Source organism: Petaurus breviceps, unplaced genomic scaffold, assembly GCF_028583685.1.
Source record: "Petaurus breviceps papuanus isolate PSGF00001 unplaced genomic scaffold, PetGlider_PUasm1.0 90845, whole genome shotgun sequence".
Classification (NCBI taxonomy): Eukaryota; Metazoa; Chordata; class Mammalia; order Diprotodontia; family Petauridae; genus Petaurus; species Petaurus breviceps.
The window spans coordinates 22,278,963-22,300,107 of record NW_027187359.1 but is presented as its reverse complement, the minus strand read 5'-3'; the positions used below and the strand labels follow the sequence as shown (position 1 = coordinate 22,300,107).

Here is a 21,145-nt window from a genome sequence, read left to right as displayed (position 1 = left end):
AAGCTAAAGATTTGGGGTTTGGAGTCTTTTGTTGCTGTAAAGTTGTTTTTCAGTCGTGCCTGACCTATGGAGTTTTCTTGGCAAAGATACTGGAGTAGTTTGCCATTTTCTTCTGCAGTTCAACTGAGGCAGAGTTTTACTTTGCTTTAAGCCAATAGTTTCTGTTTTACATGGCTCTCCGACAGGCCCAGGGACATATGACTGGCGGAGAAAACTCTCTTTGGTGTGGTACTACAGAAATCCATATTTCTGCCTTCATTCAGGGACATTTATAAAGAGGACAGCTTTTTTTTAAATTTACACTACTTACTTAAAATACTTTTTAAGGATCTATGATTTCATCTATGTGATTATCACCTCAACTGACTAAGAAGGTATTCCCTCCACATCTTAATATATGGTCTTTGAGATTCACTGTGGCTAAACAATTTATCTTACCCTATGACCAACCTGGTAACAAGCCTCTGGAAATTAAGCTAAACTGGTCTTTGAACCATGGATACATGGTGCATCACCATGGGTATACCTGAAGCCTTTCCATTTTTGGTACATCCTGCCAGAATTTGAACTCTACCAGCACAGCCTTTGAGAACCATGGAGTTATCTTCCCATCATGATTTGAGAACCTAGTAGTTACCTTCCTGCCATGATGAGGCATCAAAGTAGGACTTTAATTGATACCAAGACCTAAGTTGGTTTCCAAGATATTCAAAGCAATGATGATTATTGCTTTCAAGTTAATAACAAAACAAAAGAAAAAACCCCAACACCACCACTCGCCCCAAAAATTTGTTCACATCTCACAAGAATAGAAGGTCTTTGATGTTAGAATCTGGTAGTCACTCTGAAGACTGCACTTTCCATACAACTACTTTCTGTAAAGTAGATTAGAATTGGCTTTAGACCTTTGCTGACTTTAAAATAATGAATAAAATGCTTACTGAAAAAAGTTTTTAGCTGACATATTTGGACATCCATTCTACAAAGTGGTACTACACCTATTAAACAGGACTGAACAAGTTCTTAAGCAGAGTTGTAAGGTGGTCACAAAGTGATATATATTCAGGTGGATTCTCCTTTTCCAGTTCTGTAGGGAAAAGGCACCGGAAGAGTAAATTCCTCAACCAGATGAGCCCCCTAGTAGGTTTTACTCCAAATGGTGACCAAAGAACCTAGAATCAGGGTAACAGGGTGAGGGAAGGGAGTTTCATAGGTAAGCACTTGTCTTCCCTTCTGAAGGCAGGGAAGTCAAGAGCACTCCTATCTGTACCGCCAGCTTGTCCTGGAAAGAATGTGAGGCAGGGAGAGTAAAGTGAGAAGATGACACCAAAACCATTAGAAGAAAACTGATTTTTGCTATCAGGAATTTTCTGTCACTATATGTGAGAAAGAGCTGATACAATAATTCAATTTAATTGAACAAGCATTCATGAAGTTTATCATGTTCTGGACACTTTGCTAGGTGCTAGGCAAAACTAAAGGCAAAAACTAAAAATTCACTGCGTTCAAGAGGCTTATATAAGACATATATATTTATAGAAATTTAAAGGAAAAAGCAAAATACATGAATTAATTTCTCCTTATGATCCAAGGAAGAGGACTATCCATGAACCCCCAATAAGTTCCTCCTGCATTGCAGGTGTCAGCAGGAACCAATAAGTTCACTAAATGTTTAACTTTTGCAGATCCTGCCAAGGAACCAGTTCACCAGGAATCTTGTATGGAAACCTATCTGATGGATGCATAAACCCTCAACTTATACCTCATGAATTGTCTCCTATTGAAGCTGACATTAATAGTCTGGGCTTGACATTTCTAATATTAACACTGTGAGCCAATGTCTGTATCATGAAGCAAATAAAGCTCAATTCTCCAAGTTTGTCTGGGGTTAGAGGCGCATTACCATGGTTCTCAGAGGCCCTGAGCAGCTAAACCTGATGAGCCCACATTGCCTTCACTGAGGCCACAGAAACTCAACCACAGACATGCTCATATTTCTGAGCAAAGTCAAACCTGGTTTGCTGCTGGTGAATCCTACTCCCAAAAAGGAAGTGTCAGCACTATACTCTGCTAGCAGAATCTGCCCCCCACGCCTGTGCTGTTCAAAGCACAGTATTTAATGAGCAGGCCTGCATTCTAAGCTTCTCTACTGTGCTAGGAAGTTTTGATGTGAGTGGAGTCATCCCCATCCATTCTACATGAAACATCATAGCCCTTCTTTACAACTGAATCTGTTCATTCATTCCTCTGTTGTGGGTAGTACCACCTTTGTTCCCATCAGTACCAGCAGGTTAGAAAGCATCAGTAAAATGTCTTTCCTAAATTCTTTGCAGTCAAAAATGTCTTGTGTCAAAGAGCTTTCATTTTTAGGTTTTAAAATGTACTTTACTATCTATTCTATTAGGAAAAACTCCTGAATTTCCAGCCCCCTAAGGACTGGTCACCGCAGGGATTTGGCATTCTCTCTTCAACAAGGAAATGGGAGATGCTAAGTTGCATAAAGTTGTTTCACTTCCCCCAAAATGCTCCTCTTTCATGTCAGAAAAATTTTGTGCCTCTTTCTCCTCTTTTCCCTTTCATTTTTCCTTCTTCCCTGTGACAGGTTTGGTAATGGCTCATACACCATGTAGCCTATTCATGGTAGAAGGAGTAAAATGAAATAATATCCTACCAAGTTTGGAGGAGGTAAAAATATGGGGTTCTCTGGATGTCTGTCTGTTTTGCATACACACATATAGGATGTCTCACTAGTAGACAGGTGTAGTAGAGACACTAGTAGAGACCTGGTAAAATCAGAAGCCACTCCTTCACTGTAGTTTATCAAACGGCCATAGTAACATAGAATTTCTTGCCTGATATTCCAAACACCTGCTGTGCTCCTCATCTGTGTGCACAGCCCTCACCATCTTTCTGACCTTCCAACTATCAGATTCTGCCCCGTGGTCCTCTCTCTGCCTTATGCCTGCCCTTCTTCTAAGAAGGTCAGAAGGCTTCACCATCCCTCACTCGACTCTCATTCAGAGGAAGAGGACCATGCCCACTCGGTGGATGGGTACCATGCTTTGAATGGGCTGTGGGTTCTTTGGTCAATTCAGGCAGGCACGGAAGAGAGCTGGCATAGAGGCAGAAAATCACAGAGCATAGCAAGGAAATACAGTAGTGTGAAAGTGGTCACACAATCAGGAGTAAGGGTGAGCTATGGTGTGGGGATGTTAGAAGGGCAAACAACTGAGCAGGGGAAGTAAGCTACCAGGCAACCAGGACAGCCTCAGAAGAGCCCATCAGTTAGAATACAAGGACATAATGCTGGTTAGCAGTGGTCGACCAGAGTCCGGTGCTAGATAAATATGAAGGCTGACTCCAATTTATCACTGGAAACAGAACTCATTACTTTTTACCCCAAACCTTCCCCTCCTCCAAACTTCCCTATTGCTGTCAAGGACACTGCCATTCTCCCAGGGACCCAAGTTCACAACCTTGGTGTCATCCTAGACTTTGCACTCACATACCCAACTCATTGTCAAATCTTGTTGTTTTTACTCTCACATCTCTAGTATACATCTTCTTTTTGCTATTTATACAGTTATCACACTAATTCAGGCTCCCATTCTCTCCAGGACTCTTACATTAGCCTTCTAATTGGCTTCCCTATCTCAAACTCTCTTCTCACTTCAATCCATCATCTGCTTAGATGCCAAAGCGATTTTTCTAAAGCATAGTTTTGTCTATTCCCCAACCCCCAATTCAATAAATCTGGTAGGCTTCATATTGCCTTTAGAATCTCTTCTACATGCTCTAAGACCTAGTCACACTGGCCTATCTGTTGTTCCACACATACAATATTTCATAGCCTCCATTTCATATCCATATGTTTATCCTGGCAGTTCCCCTGGCCAAGGAATCCTCTCTCCTCACTTCCATCTTTTAATTTCTCTGGCCTCCTTACGAAGACATAACTTCAATACCATCATTAGGAGGCCTTTCCCAGTCTTGCCCCCAACTCTATCCTAGCTCCAATTGCTAGCACATTCCCTCTGAGATTATCTTCTATCTACTCTGTCTATATGTCTGTATGTGCCTAATTATTTACATGACATCTCCCCTATTAAACTTTGAGTTCTTTGAAGGCAGGTGTGGTTTTACCTTCTTTATATTCCCTGTATTTAGCACAATGCCTGGAACATAGTAAATGCTGAATAAATGCTTGTGATTTACTGACTGGCAAAGTTCTGCCTGATCAGGAGGCAACAAAAGCTACATGCTGCCAGAGGCAGGTACAAATAAGAGATTTAGAGCAGAAATTACTAAAGGGAAGTGTAAGCTGTAGCCACTAGGTACTTACTAACGCTAGCATCACTGAGGACATTGAGCCACTGGCCAAAGCTGGTTATACACAGCACACAGACACCAACACACACAGACACAGAGACACACACACCTGCCAATGGAGACTATTACAAACTTCGCTCTCACGAAATTCTCCAGTCACTACCCTCTAGCCCAGCACAGCCTCCCGGACAAAGGCTGATGTATATTCCAGCTCTGGCTGTCTTTTGGTCTCTTTTCCTTTACCCCCTAAGCTAAACGGGTACCTTCTAGATAGTGCCTACTTACACTGTTTATCAGGCCCTCTGAGGGTAGTTATAGCACTGAAATAATGTAAAGAACCTCTAAGCTCAAGTTGCTCACAAAAGCAAGGACTTCAGACTCCCTGTGTGATTTCCTTAACCCTGGGTAGACCCAGGTAAATAAAAGACTAGCTTGGGTTGCAATACAGTCAACAACAGAAAAAAAACCTACAAGAAAAAAAGGAAAGGATCCCAAGGATAGATTTCAGGAGGCTGCTTTACTTGGATGAAGAAAAGAAGATTACATCTTTTACACCATTATTTTCACTAACATATAACTGAAATTTAGCAATTTTTCCAATTATGAATCTAGGTAACAAACATTATTCTAAGAATAGGTTCACCAGAGGTTTCACCAGACTGCTAAAGGGAGCCTAAGATTAAAAAAAAAATTTTTTTAACTCCTACTTTATAAGCAATTCTCTGGGCAACATGATCTTTTGCAATTTGTTACCAACAATGGGTCCAGCTTGATTTTTACTTCTTGTCCACTGTTTGGGCAAAGAGTTAGAGGTCATCAGAGGGTAAAAGAAGAAAAAGAAGAAAAATATCCACGTTTTCTATGTCTTTATAAGGTTAAAAATAGTTAGTATGCCCTACCCAGGAGCAAAGCCTCACCTCGGAGAGCAGTTTGGAGACTATCTCCAGTGGAGCCTGGTGGATGGAGTCATCCTGCAGTGGGGATGTCAGGGCCATGTCTACCAGAGTCCGGATCTCCTTCAAGACGACTTCCCAGCGACTTGGATTGCTCAGGACTTTCTTATACTTGTAAATCTTTTTCTGTTTGGGGGAAAAAAGATATATAGGATGTGGCAGACTGGAAAATGATCACAGAATCAGAGAAAGAGCTATAATGAATTTACTTTAGAGACCATCTAATCTATCCCCCTCATTTTATAAATGAGGAAACAGAACCCAAGGAGGTGAAGTAATTTGCAGGGAAGATCGATGGTAGAGCTAAGACTAAAACACTAGCTCCCAGGCCGTTCGTTCCACTAAATAACAATGCTTCCAGTTATTTTTTAATAGTGATATTCTTTGTAGTGAAATTTAGTTCTTTATAGAAAATTTACCTCTGAAATTATAATTATTTAAACTTATTATGAGAGAAAATATGAATGGACTAAAGAAGAGTTTTTACCTTGAGTTTATAAGGTACCACTTCCCCTTATCCCCATTTCAACTTCATCCTTATAGAGGATAATCTCAGTAAAATTTTCTGCATGGCATTATGAAGCCCTAAGAAAATGAACTACTGAACTAGTCTAGAACACTGGACCAAAACATCACACACACTCTTCTGGAGAAGAAGGCACATACTGTCACCACCACCTGATGCACAAAACAGGAAAAGCCTCACCTTCCTTCAGCTGTTGAACTGTCCTGATCCAATGAACCAGAAGCGGATCGTGGGGCAGTGGCTTGGTACTCTATGGTCTCTATGCCACACTATACCCTATTAGTCTCCAAGTTCCTCAAAGTCTGACTGCACAAAAACTGACCCCTTGGAAAACTACTGGGTAATCCAGGGACCAACTCCTTTCTCTTTCAGAGCTAGATCTTCCATACACGCCAGCAGAGCTTGCTCTGGAGACAGGGAAACAATTCTAACTTTCCTAACTCCTTCATTATGCATTTTGCTCCTTGGGGGAAACCTAATTTTAGTGTCTTAATACTAACAGCCAACTGGAGTGACAAGTTAACAATCCTCATGCCAGACCTGCATTAGAGAGTGTGTGCAGCATGTTCTCCTCCTGAATTCACTGTACCAGAAGAAATACCTAGCACCCTCAGATGTTGCTGATGCAGTTAGGTTACCTTATCTGGAAATTAACATGTGATCTGATTTTTTTAAAAATACACTGAATGGGGTAAACAGAGCCACAGGATCTCAGAGCTGAAACAGACTTCAGAGGTCAGCTAGTGCAAACCCTATCTGAGGGCTAAATAGAGTAAGTCTGATCATTCTTCCACTTAACAGTGCTTAAAATACTGAAGATTATTTTTTTTGGCTTGTTTTATTTTGTACCCCAGCACTTAGCACAATGCCTGGCATATTAGAAGGTGTTTCAAAAATATTTGTTAGCTGTTTAGGATCACATCATGCCCCACATGACTCTTTTATTCTAACCACCAAACTTCCAAAAAGGGGAAAAGGAAACATTTGTATTGACTCTAGTTATGAGAAATATCCTCAATCAGAATCTCTTGAATACATTTCTATATCCAGGGAGGGATTGAATCTCACTCTCCAACTCACCAGAGGAATGAAATCTATCAAGATACCACCCACTCACTATGGGTGCCTCCCCCCACCTAGAACACACTAAGGCAACGGGGGATGACATGGCTATCTGGCCCTATTGCTTTCAATCTTTCTTCAGAGACTCAGCCTTGCTGCATCTGGAGCTCAGTGAAAACAGCTGCACATATGGCAGACACCTGAGCACATCCATCTAATTTGTACACTTGCCATCTTCCCTTTTTCCTTGTTATATATGCCCTCCCTGTATACTACAGGAAAGGAAGGAAGATGGATGGCAGAAAATAAAGCTCACGTCAGTGTTCATAGAAACATGAGGGTTGTAACAGTGTTCTCTGCACACCACCTGCGTTGTGACAACATTTAACTTCAGAAATGCTTTTCTGGGGGCTCTGGGATCCCTTCCCCAATCACTTATAGGGTTCCTATAATTAAAAATGGTACATATATATCCTTATCAAACTCATCCACAGCATTGGAGAAGTATATGAGTAAAGGTGAGTGTGGATGAATGTGTATGAGTATGTATGATTGCATCTAAGTCTGTGTGTGTGCACAAATTTCTATGCATGCACACTCTCCCCAGCCCTGCCATGTCTTACAGAGGTAAGAAAACTGCACCTTGCAAGAGGGAGACCTCAGACTGATGGGCAATAGAAAGACAGACTAGTCAAGTCACTAATTCAAATGAATTTCTATTTTAATTATATATATGAATCAGGAATTCAGCCCATTTAAAATCATTTCAAGACTATCCTACTCTGTACTTTTCAGATGTATTCTGGGCTTTATCTTTTCTCTAAACTTCTCTTAACGACTCCAGAATCACACATGTTCTCTCTTCTAAAGGAAGAAGGCATTCAATGAAGAAATCACAAAGATCTCATATATGGCTCAATCCCACTTAACAGTTATATATTGGCAGTTAGAGGATGATTTAGTCCACCCTCCTCATTCTACATACAGATGAGGAAATTGAAGCCCAGAGAGGTAAATTGCCCTAAGTCACACAAATAGTCCATGACAAATCAAGGAACCGAACCAGGTCCTATGATACCCAAATCACCAAATGTGACAGCGTAGTCCATTGGGAGGCTGAAACTCCTTAAAGGCAAAGACCAATTTTGTCTTTGTAACCCCAGAGTCTAGCACAGTTTCTAGCACACAGTCATTCAATAAATGTTTATCGATTTGATTGTAGCCCTCCCCTTCCTCCTACCCCTTCACCCTAAACTGAACTCTGAGCAGAAAACCAGAGGAACAATGAATCATAGACAAGATGACAAGAGAGGGGTATTGAATGTCAATTCTGATCTCAAGTCTGCAGCCTAGCAATTAATGTGTCCATTGGTGTGGTCTTGCTCTTGTATCACAGACCACAAAGCATAGCACAGAAGCAATCTAACCATGTCTCTCATTTGATAGTGGAAAAAAAGCAACATTTGGCCAGGAACCAGGCTGTTTCACAAGAGATGTACCCAGTAGGAAAAAAAAGTTCTTGAGGCTGAACATGATTACGAAGGTGTAAAACCCTACATAGGGTGTCAGCTCTACCAGACAGAGGGGGTGGGGGTGGGGAGTTGGAATCACTCACGATGCTAACCTGCCACTAATGTATTGAAATTCATTCAGCACAGCAGAAATGGCAATCAGCCCCAGATGACACTCCTCACTCCTAAGGAGTCTGGAAAGGGGTAAAGGTGCTGGGGGAAGGCAACGTTGGGCTTCCATAAGTACTGTAAGGCAATTCCTCAACACAGAGGCTGAGCTTTTGATGATGTCTACCCACACTTCCAGGGTATGTCATCAGAATACTATCACAGAGCATTTCCACTCAAGTTTTTCTAAAAACTTTCTATTTAAAATCACTTCATTCATTCATTCATTCAAGAGAATGCAACAATAGGAGATAAGTCACTGGATCATAGATGAAGACTAGATTAAGGATCTTAGGAGCCATATAGTCCAAGTCCCTCATTTTGTGGATGAGGAACTTGAGGCCAGGAGGGATAGTGAAGCTATTTGTTCAAGGTCAGTATGTGAGAAGAAGCAGGATTTGAACCCAGGTTTTCTGACTCCTAATTCAACGTTCTTTCCACTGTGCCACATTGCCTCTGTCACTCATTTTGTCAAGCACCTGGCCCAGGCTGAATTTAGGTAGACCCTGCTTTAAAGCAAAGCTGATATATGAAAATCTAGAAAACAGGCCATGATAAATTATTTCCCGTACAAAAAAATCCTTAAAATTTTTTTTACTTTAGGATTTCTTGAAGCAGTATGTTTGCAGTGTGTAAATTAAAAGGTACTTGTTTTAGGAAAAAATGGTTTACATGGATTTCAGGAACATACCTTTTTCCATTATTTTCTAATTGACAGTGATTTCTTCCTCACTGGATCTCCTAGCATGTGACGCTCTTTGCTGTTTACTGCCTGTGTGACACTGAGCAAGTCACTTTATTTCTAGGAACCTCAGCTCCCTTATGAATGAAGGACTGGGACCACATTGTTTTAAAGGTATCTCCCAGCTTTAAATCTTAGGATCCTATTACCATGAACTTATCCCATTCAAGTTTGTACTACAGTTATTTGTGTCCATGTCTCATTTCCCTCCATTATAAGTTCTTTAAGAGCCAGGCCTATGTTTTACTTATCTTTGTCTAGCCATCATTTCCTACCCCAGTGTTCCGCACACACTAAGGGCTTAATAAATGTTTGCCAAATGAATGAATAATTAATTCATGGATATATCCTGGCTATTGGTGGCCACAAAAGGCTAACTCAGTTTACAATGAGGAATGTATATAATCTATGGAATTAAGATAATAATACTTGCATTTCCTATCTCTCAAGGTTGTTATGAAGAAAGTGCTTTATGAACCTTCCATAGAAATGTGAAATTTGTTAGGATTGGCTGAAATACAGAAATTATTAGTTTGATATTTTAATATTTAAGTGACATTCCATATTATTGCAGAAATGCATCTCTGATTCATCTCAACAATGAAAAATAAGATATGAGAAGGAAGTGAGTCAGGAAGGATACAAGGCAGGGTTTCCACAATAGATGACAAACCCCATTATTCTTTAGCATAAGCTAGATTGGCTATCCTTTCTACCTCTTGCTATCAGGAGAAATGCTAGGTTTACTGTCCTATGGAAAAGCTATCAAGAAGCAGGAGCTGCCTGCTCCAGATACATATTATAAGGGTCTTCTTATGAGGAAGAGAAGATGGATGTGATCAGTTAAAGATATCGGAGAAAGGTGACTTCAATTTGCTCCTGTAGGGAATTAATCACATTGGTCAGGGTGATAGGGTTGCATATAATGTTTGATCAGCCAGTCATGCTCTGAATCTTTACCGATTTAATAAGAAGGTAATTCTAGGGGGATGTCTCCTCTTATCCATCCTCAACCAACCCACTCAAAGTAATCAGCAGCTGGAGGGTAGAAATGAGTAGTACATTTCATACTCATAGGTTGATGACAGACATATAAACTTCAAATGTGCTGCATGAAGAAACAGAAATGGGGGTAAAGAAAACAAAGGCAGAGCAGCTGCCTGAGATAGTCCAGGCAGCCATAGAGGAAGTTTGTTTGGCCACCAAATACTTTTGAAAATATTGTGGGATCAATAGCCAAGATATATGAAACAGAAAAGATATCAAAATCTTGGGGGGCTGTGAAATTTGTCTGAAAATATTAATAATTATTAATCCTGTATCTAGTTTTCCATCTCTACAAAATCATTCATATCAAGGATTTTACAAATTACATTTTACAGCAGACCATATTTTTACAGTCAAAAGTTGACTCAAAGGTACAAAGAATGTAAGATCCCACTGTATATATTGTTTCTTGATTATAAAAATTTATTTCATTTTGTAGAGTAAAATCCACCTTAAAGTCTCTCCTCCAACAAGATACCTCCCCTGCTTATGTTAAAATAAGATTCCTAAAAGATACAACAGTGATATTTGTTTGACAGTTTTCTGATGATTTAAATACATAATCCTTCAAAAAGGTTTGGCCTGACTATCCACACAGAAAAAAACAGGTGGCTAACAAATGCCTGTTGTCCTAGAACTATGCTTTTGGAGTAGAGAATTGGTCTATCAGAAAATAAATATTAGACAGACACTGTGGATGGACAATGAACTGGATCCAGACAAATATAAGAGAAGAGACTGGGGTGCCTTTGGAAAATTATTTGGTGCTTTTAATGACTTCAGGCTTCCCCCCAAAAGACCCATCCTTCACTATTAATATTCTTCTGGAGATGTTATATGACTATAAATTATGGAATACCATAGTCATCAAAGAATTAAAGTTGTAGTATACGCAAAAGACATAGGAGAGGTACACAAATGGCTGTTAAGTAGAGTACCAACATAAGGACTGTCAGAGAAGGAGAAGAATTTCAACAAGAAAATGACTGAAAGTATGAGAGAAAAAAAAGGGGTAGGTTGGTCATACAGCTGGGGCACAACTGTTCAACTATTCCACTGGTCTCCATGTCATATCAAGGGAACAAAAGGATCCCCCCCCCACAGAAGAATTTATGGGAAGACATGGACAAGAGTCGTGGAGGATGAGAAGGCTTGGATGAGTTGTGGACTGGATGGGGGACTACCTATATGGATGACACTGTCGATCTTTGCCGGTATAAACTTTTATTAGTCCTGTCACTAATGGGTACAGATGAAGAAAAGTTCCTTAAGTACAAGAACTATGTGATAATATATCTGTATTCAGTGCAAAAGTTTGTACCAGATTAAAAAAAAAAGCACTCACAAAGGGCTTTAAGGTTGAGAACTCACAACTCTGAGAGATTCACTGTTATTCTGATTTTGCAATGAGGAATCAACTGAGGCTCAGAGAACTCAAATGACTTCTCCAGGTTCACAAAGCTAAAGCCAGTGCTAAAGTCAGGATTAGAATCCTGGTGTCTTTTGATCCCAAGCCCAGCACGCTTTCCATTATGACACACATCAATTTTGGCTGAGTGAATTCAAAAATGAAAAAGAAGCTTGAAACATGGTTCTGGACCACAAAGGTACTTACAGTCTATTTGGAAGGACAAGGAGGGAACAAGACAGAATGTAATAAAGGATTAATGTAGATGGAACAGAGAATTAAGGATTAGGGTATACAAAGCCATTACTTTAAAGTGCAGAATGGGAGTATAAAAAGAGTTAGAGAAGGGGGAAGTAACTAATAGTGGGATAAAGAGAGAAGAAATCTAATTGCTTTTCCAGTCATCTAATACAGAATGCACTGGAGGTGGGAGACCAACTAGCAAGCTGTTACAGTGCTTCAAGTGAAAGGTGATGAAGACTTAAGGAGTGTAGTGGAAAGACAGCTGGAGATCTGGAATTAGAGGGCCTGGGTTCATGTGCTAGTTGTATGTCCCCTCTCTAGGCCTTGGTTTGACAGATGAAAAATAAGAGAATTGGGCTAGATAACTTCTGAGGTTTTTTTATAGCTCTAATTCTATGATCATATGATCTCAATGAAAAGTAATGGCAGACAAGATGGAAAGAAAGGAATAGTATGAGAAATGTCACAAGGAGAAATATACAAGATTTGGTTTTCCTGGAGTAAAATGCACCTTTTATATAAACCAATGATAAAGTGAGTGGGCAAGGTGGGGGTGGGTAGGTAGAACAGATTAAAGTGGTGACAGTGGAAATGAAAGATAAAGGGAGTGATATAAGAAAAATATGAAGAATAAAAAAGGAGCAAGACTTGATGCTTAATTGTAAACCTGGCATAAAAGAGCAAGGAATTCAAGAAAACTACAAATTCAAGTCCAGATAACTGGGAAAGGAATGATGCCAATTACAGAAAAAGAAAAGTCAGGAAAATTTGGTTGGGATGGGAGATGGAGATAAAAGGAGAGGAGGAGGAGGAAGAAGAAGAAGAGAAGAAGAAAAAGAAAATATTTAAGTAGCAAGGCTTTCCACTATCACAATGCCTTCCTTGTACTTGGCCTAAGAAGTGAACTCCAGAATCCCAGTCTAGCTGTTTATTCTACTTATATAACCTACATCATGGGTACTTATACCATGTTTGGTCTTGGGCATGACTCACTGCAAAACTAGCATGGCTAGGCTCCTCTTGTGCCAAGCCCTAGACATGAGGTCCTTTGAATCTTTAATTCCTTTTTGGCTGCTAGGAATAAGCATCCTTACTGGCCACACCAGTCTCGTGGTGGCTTTGTGCTGGCTTGTATGTGGTTGCTTTGTACTGTTCTTATTTATTTTTATAAAAAGTAGCCAGATGTGATTGTGGGCATCAGAGAAGAAGCCTATGGGCAAATATGTCAAACCACCCTCTGGTCTGGTTTCCATGTAGGCAAGGGGGAGGATGATGGACTAGTCTAGCCTCACTGTGAGTCAGTGCTACTCTCTTCTCTCTTATTCAACTTGCTCCATTGATGGGCTGCAGCAATGGGATGAGCCAGATGTAGCCAAGCTTATTCATTCATTCATTCATTCATTCAGCATGTGTGATGTTTTATGTTTCTGAGTGGAAAAATGTAAAAACAAATGAGACATAGTCCTTACTTCCAAAGAGTTTGCAGTCTAATTAAGTGACAATTATACCTAAACGCATTTTCTCCAATGATCTGTGATATAAATGTGGACAATATACCATTAATGCAGGCTTTTAAAGTCTTTATGTGCCGTAGTAGAAGATTTTGTGAGTAACCCACCCCCCAGAAAATTACATTGTCTGGTCAGTATCTCCAGTCATTCTATGGAGGACATATGCCTAAACAGACACCTTTTTCAGTCTGGTTAAGTCAGGGAGAGGTCAATTTATACTGATCAAGCCTCTGAGACCACAGAATCACCTTAAGATTATAAAGGGGCATCAATTAATCTAGTCAATCTATGAACAAGCATTTATTAAGCCCCCTACTATATCCAGGCACTATGCTAAACGCTTTACAAACATTACCTCATTTTACATAAATATTAAATAGACCCTGCTCTCAAGAAGCCTACATTTTACTGGGGCCAAAGTAGAACATGGATAAGGATAAATATGATATAAACTAGACTAAGAAATGCATAAAACAAGTACAAATTACTATAGAATCAGGTAAGGTAGAGACAATTCCAACTAGTGAGGGAAAGAGGAAAGCTTCAAAAAGGACATAACATAGAAAGAGGATGGACAGAATTTCAAAAGACTGAAATGAGGAGCTTGGAATTCCAGGCAAAGGAAATAGTATGAGTAAAGATGCAGAGCTAGAAGAATATGGGACATATTCAGAAGAAGGAGACTCACTCAGTTATCAAGAATATATGATAGAAAATAATGTAACTTGGACTTCTTTTTCCTTAGTGGGAGATGGGAAGAATAAACAGAGGAAAGGTGAAAAAGTAGGACTATATCTCCATTTTTTCATTCCTAAAATCTTATTACTTAAATAATTCTGGCATTTCCCCCTCTTAACATGTATAGAGAAAACTCCTGGACTGTTAGGGAAGGTGGTTACCTGGGTAACACCTGGCTATCTCTCTGGAAACCAGTCATACAGCAGAGAGTGCTCAAGCTGAAGAAAAGGGGAGAATCTCAAACTTTTCATGACATATTTAGTCACCAAAAACAGGGGTAACACCATGAGAGAGGGCTGGCACACCCTACTAACAACATTTTTGCAACCACCTAAGTGATGCTCTTACTGTCACTTGAATGACACACTCTCTTCCTTTCCTCCTCCTCCTCCTCCTTCTCTCTCTCTCTCTCTCTCTCTCTCTCTCTCTCTCTCTCTCTCTCCGTCCTTCCCTCCCCAAGTCATGTCATTAAAAAGAAAAAAACCTGCACAAAGCAGCATAGGAACTAATGCCGATGATCTACAATTTTAATTCAGTCCAATTCATCAAATGTTTTTGAAGCACCTACTATGTGCAGAGCTCCATGTATGACAGTAGGTGAGAAAGTTAGTACAGAACATGGTCCCTTTCCCCATAAACTCTACAATTCACAAATTCGATTTTTTTTTTCCTCCCACTGAAATTCACGGGACAGGAAACTCTCAAGGTCTCCCTTTTGTCCCTTTCCCAGGACAACTGCATAGGATCAACAATACAAAATTACAGTCTCAGATCTGGAAAGGACTTCAAAAGTCATCTTCATCTACCCTATATTTGCCCAAGAATCCCTTAAAGACTCCAGTGAGAGAGAACCCCACAAAGTCTCCTATATTCCTCTGTTGCACAGCTCTCATTAAGATGTGTTTCCTTGTACCAAACCTAATTTTGCCTCTTTGAAACAACTACTCATTTGCCTAGCTCTGCCCTCTAGGGTCAAACAGAGAAAAAAAGCTAATTCTTCTTCTATGTGATATAGCCTCAAAGACTTGAGGGCAGTTATTATTATATCCCCCTTATTTTTTTTCTGCTTTTGGCTAATCCTAAATTCCTTTAATTGATCCTTATAAAGCATCATGATCTCAAGTCGTTTTGCCACCCTGGCCGCCCTCTCTAGACATTATCCAGTTTATCGAAGTCCTTTAAAAAAAACGTGGACCCCAGAAGTGTACACAATATTCCATGTGCGCTATGAACAAGAAAGAGTGATTTTCCTAAATGACAAGTATGAGTCTTTCACTTCCCTACTAAATAAATGCCAGTGGCTCCCTACTACTTTTAGGACCAAATATAAAAACCCTCATGTTTGGCACTTAAAGCCCTTTACAAACTGGCCCCAGCCTACCCTTCTAAACTTGTTATACATCATTCCCTTTCATACACTGTATAGTCTAGCCAAACTTGCCTTCTTGCTATTATTCATGAATCAACCCCCACCTCCTATCTCAGTGCCTTTGTATCAGTATCTATTCTCCAAGCCTGGAATCTTCACCCCTGCCTCTTAGAACCCCTTGTTTTCTTGAGAGCTAGCTGTTTTGATGTTTACTTTTTCATTGTTAAAATTGCAATCCTTCTGATCAATTAGTTTGCCCACCATTCTTCCAAAGAAGAGAACTAACCACCAAACAAATGACACCAAAGGACAAGAATATCAGCTTTGTGGAAGCAATGATAAACCCAGAGGCAGAACTAGCAGGTGGCATGTGTTAAGCAGCTCAAACAATTGTCAGTCACCACCCTGACTATCACCTCCCTCTTCAGATGCTGGTGGAGGCATCCAGAGCCTTTCGTCCAAGAACCCCAGGAATGGTAGTGCTTCTGCAGGTGTGGCAGCACTGTTACTGAAGTTACTGAAGACTCAGAAAAGACAGTTCTTGCCACCAAAGTAGTTGACACTGTCAGACTGTTCATCATCAGAAATTCTTAGGATGTAATAGTAAGGCAGGTGGCAATGTATCTTTTTTAGTTTAATTTCCACTGATAATATCATAGCCATTTCTGATGATGAACAGTTTGACAGTGTTTCTCATCTTAATGTAGCAATTGCAATAGTTATTTGTGCTAACATCATACGATAGATTTAGGTAAATCTGGAGCCCATTTGACGGTCCATCATCGCTGCCATTTTCAGTTTAGATGACAGACCTCCTGATCCTGCTACCCTCTGGTAGTAACCTGGATACTCTTGGATAAGATACTTAACCTCTATGGGTCTTAGTTTCTTGATCAATAACATAAGAGGGTTGGAAACTAAATGAAAAGAATAGTGAGAAAGAGCTAAATGTTATATAATTATAATGATCAATCATTACCCCAGAGAAGAGAGGAGAAATACACCTTCCTCCTTTTGTTGGAGAGAGGGGAGACTATGGGTATGAACTGTCTCATATGCTGTGAGATGTGATTATGTGTCATTTGGTTTTAACTTTTTTCTTTGTTTTAAGGTAAGGGTCACTGGTGGTAGGTTTAGCAGGGGCATAACTGAAATGATTATGATACAAGTAAAACTTTTAAAAGGACAGAGTTGAACTAGACATCTATGGTCCCTTCTAATTTCAAACTCAGGCAGCAAAGAGCAGTGCATTTAAAGCCGGATGACTGGCTTATTCACAGCTCTCTTACTATCTGTTTGACCTTTGGGAAAGTCTTTTTTTTTTTTTCAATCTGAGTCTCAATTTTCCCCACCTGTGAAAAGGGAAATAGAACCTAAAAATTGAGAATGAAATCCTTTCTTAGTGTCCAAAAATTCCTCAGATTCTTGTCATGATCGTTATAATATTTAGTATTCTTTGATTAAATATGACAAAATAAGACTTGGAATATATACGGATTTATGGACCTTTTTAAATAACTCCATCCCTCCCTACCCCTAGGAGGCCTTCACCCCTAGGTTGTGAACTACTTGGCTTTATGATCACTAAGGTCTCTTCCATAAATTCTATGACCAATGGCAACCATGTAACTTCCTTCTATGAAATCAAACAAGGTCTTGGCTTTGAGATACAATTTAACAGATTGGGCTATGGAATTTTCCTCTGGCTACCAGTAAATAGAGGTAATAGTTCTTTTTTTAACTTTTTCTTCAAGTCATTCTTCATACATAAATGAAACATGTTGGATTTAAATGATGCAAAACAGAATTCAGGAAAACAGATTTTTTTTTTAAAGTAAATGCACACTCCTATTTTATAGAGGAAATGGGGTGTTCAGGGGCAAATTGTCCCCCATAATTATGATAAATGTTATTTGTTTCAGTTAGAAAGGCCCATTTTATTGCTATATGCATTGTATAGTATCCATATGAAATCTTGCAAGTCATGGTACAGAATTTGAAAGTGGAGGCCAATGTACAGAGGAAAATTACTGTGTCTACAGTTACTAGCCCATCAAAATAACCAACAATTTTGTTGTGTTTGCTTTCTACTCACTGACTCCTTCTTTCATTCATTCAACAAATATTTACAGTCCAAAGCCCACAGGGAATACAATGATGAATAAGGTTCCCTGGCTTCCTGGTGCCTGCAGCCTAGCAGGGGGTAATATGTGGACATAAACTATTGGATGCAAAGCAGAATTTGCAAGTATCATAAGTATGAACAAAGTACTATGGGATTTGAAAGGAGAAGGTGATCATTCTTTTTGCCTTCTCCTTTGAGCTCAGGATGAAATAAGCAAGTTTTTCCCCCAAACATAAAAAAAGGAAAAAAAAATCCTTCCTCTGTCACCACTCTCAGAATCTCTCCTTCATCTAGGCTCAAAATCAAGCCTTTATTTGAGATGAAGGCTCGCTAAGAACCAGTAGTCTCCATGGTAATTGGCAACATGGATTTGCTTCCATACTTGAAAAATTGCTCAGAATTTGTAATTATGCTTTAAAAGAGGAAGGATGGGGGCAGAGAAACATGGGACTAAAATGTCCATACTCTTTGACCCAAGGTCCTACTGCTAGGCCTATAAAGCCAAAGAGTTCAAAAGCAGAAAGGTCCCAAATACAGCAAAAGATTCATAGCAATGCTTTTCGCTGAAACAACATAGGACAGAAAAAGAAATGGACCTATGATTTCATTGATATAGAGAACTTCTCATTAAGGAAACTACCTCTCTGCAACTTAGTTTTAAAGTGTTGCCTATGATCCCTTAAAATTAAGTGATTTGCCTAGGGTCGGTCACAAAGTGAGTTATGTGGCAAAGGCAAATTTTGAACTCAGATCTTCCTGGTTTCTAGGACAGCCCCCTACTTATGATCAATCAATCAGTAAACATTTATTAAGTGGCTACTATGGCACTGTGCTAAGAGCAGGGGACAAAAAAGAGGCAAAAGTTCTCAAGGACTGACAATCTAATGAAGGAAATAACATGCAAACAAATACACACAAAGCAAGCTATATGCAGGATAACTGGGAAATAATTAACAGATGGAAGGTATTAGAATTTAGAGGAGCTGGGAAAAGCTTCTAGATAAAGATGGGATTTTAGCTGGGACTTAAAGGAAGCCAGGGAAGGTTTAGGGGTAAAGATAATGAATTCAGTTCTGGGCATGTTGAGTTTAAGATGTCTTTTGGACATCCAGTTTGAAAGGTCTGAAAGGCAGTTGGAGATCAAGGTCAGCAGAGAGATTGGGGCAGAATAGGTAGACTTGAGAATCATCTTCATAGAGACAGTAATTAAATCCATGGGAACTGATATCACCAAGTAAAGTATATAGAGGGTGAAGAGAAGCCCAAGACAGACCCCTGAGGGACACCTATGGTAAGAAAGTGTGATGTGGACAAGGATCCGGCAAAGGACATTAAGGAGTGATCATATAGGTAAGAAGAGAAGCAGGAGAGGGAGGTGCCCTAAAAACCTAGAGACAAGAGTGTATCAAGGAAGAGAGAGTGATCAACAATGTCAAAGACTGCAGAGAGGTAGAGGAGAATGAGGACTGAGAACAAGACCATTGGATTTTTTTTTTAATGATACTTCTTTAGTAGCAAAGCAGTCTACTAATGACTGGGGAAATTGTTAAAGAAACCGTGACACATGGACACAATGGAATAAAACTATACATAAAAAGTGATGACTAGGAAAAATTCAGAAAAGCATGAGAACACTTATACAAACTGATGCATAGTTTACAATGCAGTACTAAGAATACACACACACACACACACACATACATCAATGGAAACAAACCAAAAAAGAAACAAAATTGTGTAATTATAATGATCAAAAGAACTCTAACGTCTCTAAAGAGAAGATATAATAATTGTTTCCCTTTTCTGTAGAGGGGGGAAGCTATAGGTATAGAACACTGCATATGCTGCCAAAAACTCAACATGTGCATTAATTTTCTAAACCACTCTTCATTATTATTATTATTATTAATTCTTTGTTTTAAGGGATGGTTTGCCAGGTAGGGATGTGGAAAATTTTTAAATGGTGGTAATATAAAAAAAAAACCATTAAAATTTTAAAAACTGGTTCAGGAACCATAGGGGAGAGAGAAGGGGAGGGCAGACTAAAACCAAAGACAATATCCCTCAAAAGGTTTATGGCATTCTAGACCCTTATGTTCCCATTAGAGAAAGAACTATGTCAATAATTTCACAACCTAGGCTAGGCCATACACCTGAAGAATTAGGTGAGGCAGTATATTATAATGTAAAGGGCACTTGATTTGAAAGATACCAACACAAGACAGTCATTACATTTTACAAATCATTATATACCATTTTGATCACAAGTGTTTGTGATAACAAACACTATTAATTTTCCCTTTACAAATTCAGGGGAACAGGTCAAGCAGAGATAACAAAAAACTTCTGGTTTTTTTTTTAAAGCAATCCCAATATCCTATTTCCAACTTCTTAATGATTAATTCTTAGAATTTGCAAAGATATTTTGTTGGTTTATTTTTCTAGCTTTCATTATAATTCCAGGCTGACCAGACCAGGATTATAAAAAAAGAGATTGTGCATATTCCCCAAATTACAAAATTTCAAAATATTACAACACTCGAGTCAGAGTGTCCCATTCATCATTTTTTATTCCTTTAACAATATAGCGTTGTCAATGGGGGAACAACAGGGAGAAGAATCTTGGTGAATTTTTTTGAAGTGAGCTTCTAATCTGCCAATCTCAAAACTTCGCCTTTTAGGCTTCTCTTTTACAGAGCTAAGTATATTCCCAATCTGCCTTAGGGTCAGACTTAAATTTCGAGGCCGGAGATCGCTAGCCTGCCTGCTTCTTTGATCTGAGGGGAGGGATTCCCAAAGAGGGGCCCACCTCCCCACCTCCCCCAATGCTCCATGGGGAGGAGAAGGAACAGCACAGGGTAAAAAGTTCCCTCAAGTAGAGCGAGGTGCTCCCCCGCCTCCTTGAGTTTTTAGAGAACTCGTGGCAGGAGTCCCCGTAAATCCTGGGGAGAGAGAAATTTCCCAACTGTCAATTCCCTCCCGAGGGAGGGGCTGTGCAAGTCCCAACCCCACCCCCCTTTCCACTTCGGAGGGGGGAGAACTCCTTCCGGCCAGCTCCGTCCTCCATCCAACCAGGGGCTTCGGGCTTGGGGCGGGGGCGCAGTGTGGAGGTCGGTCAGTCCCACCCACAGCCTAACAACCGGGGCCAGGAAGAGCACTGGATCTGGACCCAGAGCACCACGATTCAAATTCTTGCTCTGCTATACTGTATTATGTTATCATGGGCAACTCACTTGCTCTCACTGGGCCTCAGTTTCCTTACTTGTAAAGTGGAGGGAGGTTTAAATCTATAATCCTATAACCACTAACCAGTTTTGAAAAGGCTTAAGCATTGATGAACTAAGAGACCACACAACCTGAGCCAGTCAAGTCAAATGTCATTTAAAGTTTATTTTATATTCAGAAATTAATTG

General features: G+C 39.7%; 1 protein-coding gene and 1 long non-coding RNA gene across 4 annotated transcripts in view; one reads left to right on the top strand and one right to left on the bottom strand.

The window, feature by feature from the left end:
- Nucleotides 1-21,145, bottom strand: part of CMIP (c-Maf inducing protein) — a 286,600-nt gene that overhangs the window by 55,123 nt on the left and 210,332 nt on the right. For all 3 annotated transcript variants that reach the window (XM_069072236.1, XM_069072235.1, XM_069072237.1), the window contains exon 4: nt 5,247-5,408. In XM_069072236.1, the coding sequence (XP_068928337.1) occupies nt 5,247-5,408 (162 nt within the window). The remainder of the gene's footprint in view (nt 1-5,246; nt 5,409-21,145) is intronic.
- Nucleotides 1-21,145, top strand: part of LOC138149212 (uncharacterized) — a 41,937-nt gene that overhangs the window by 16,635 nt on the left and 4,157 nt on the right. The gene's annotated exons all lie outside the window — the stretch shown is intronic.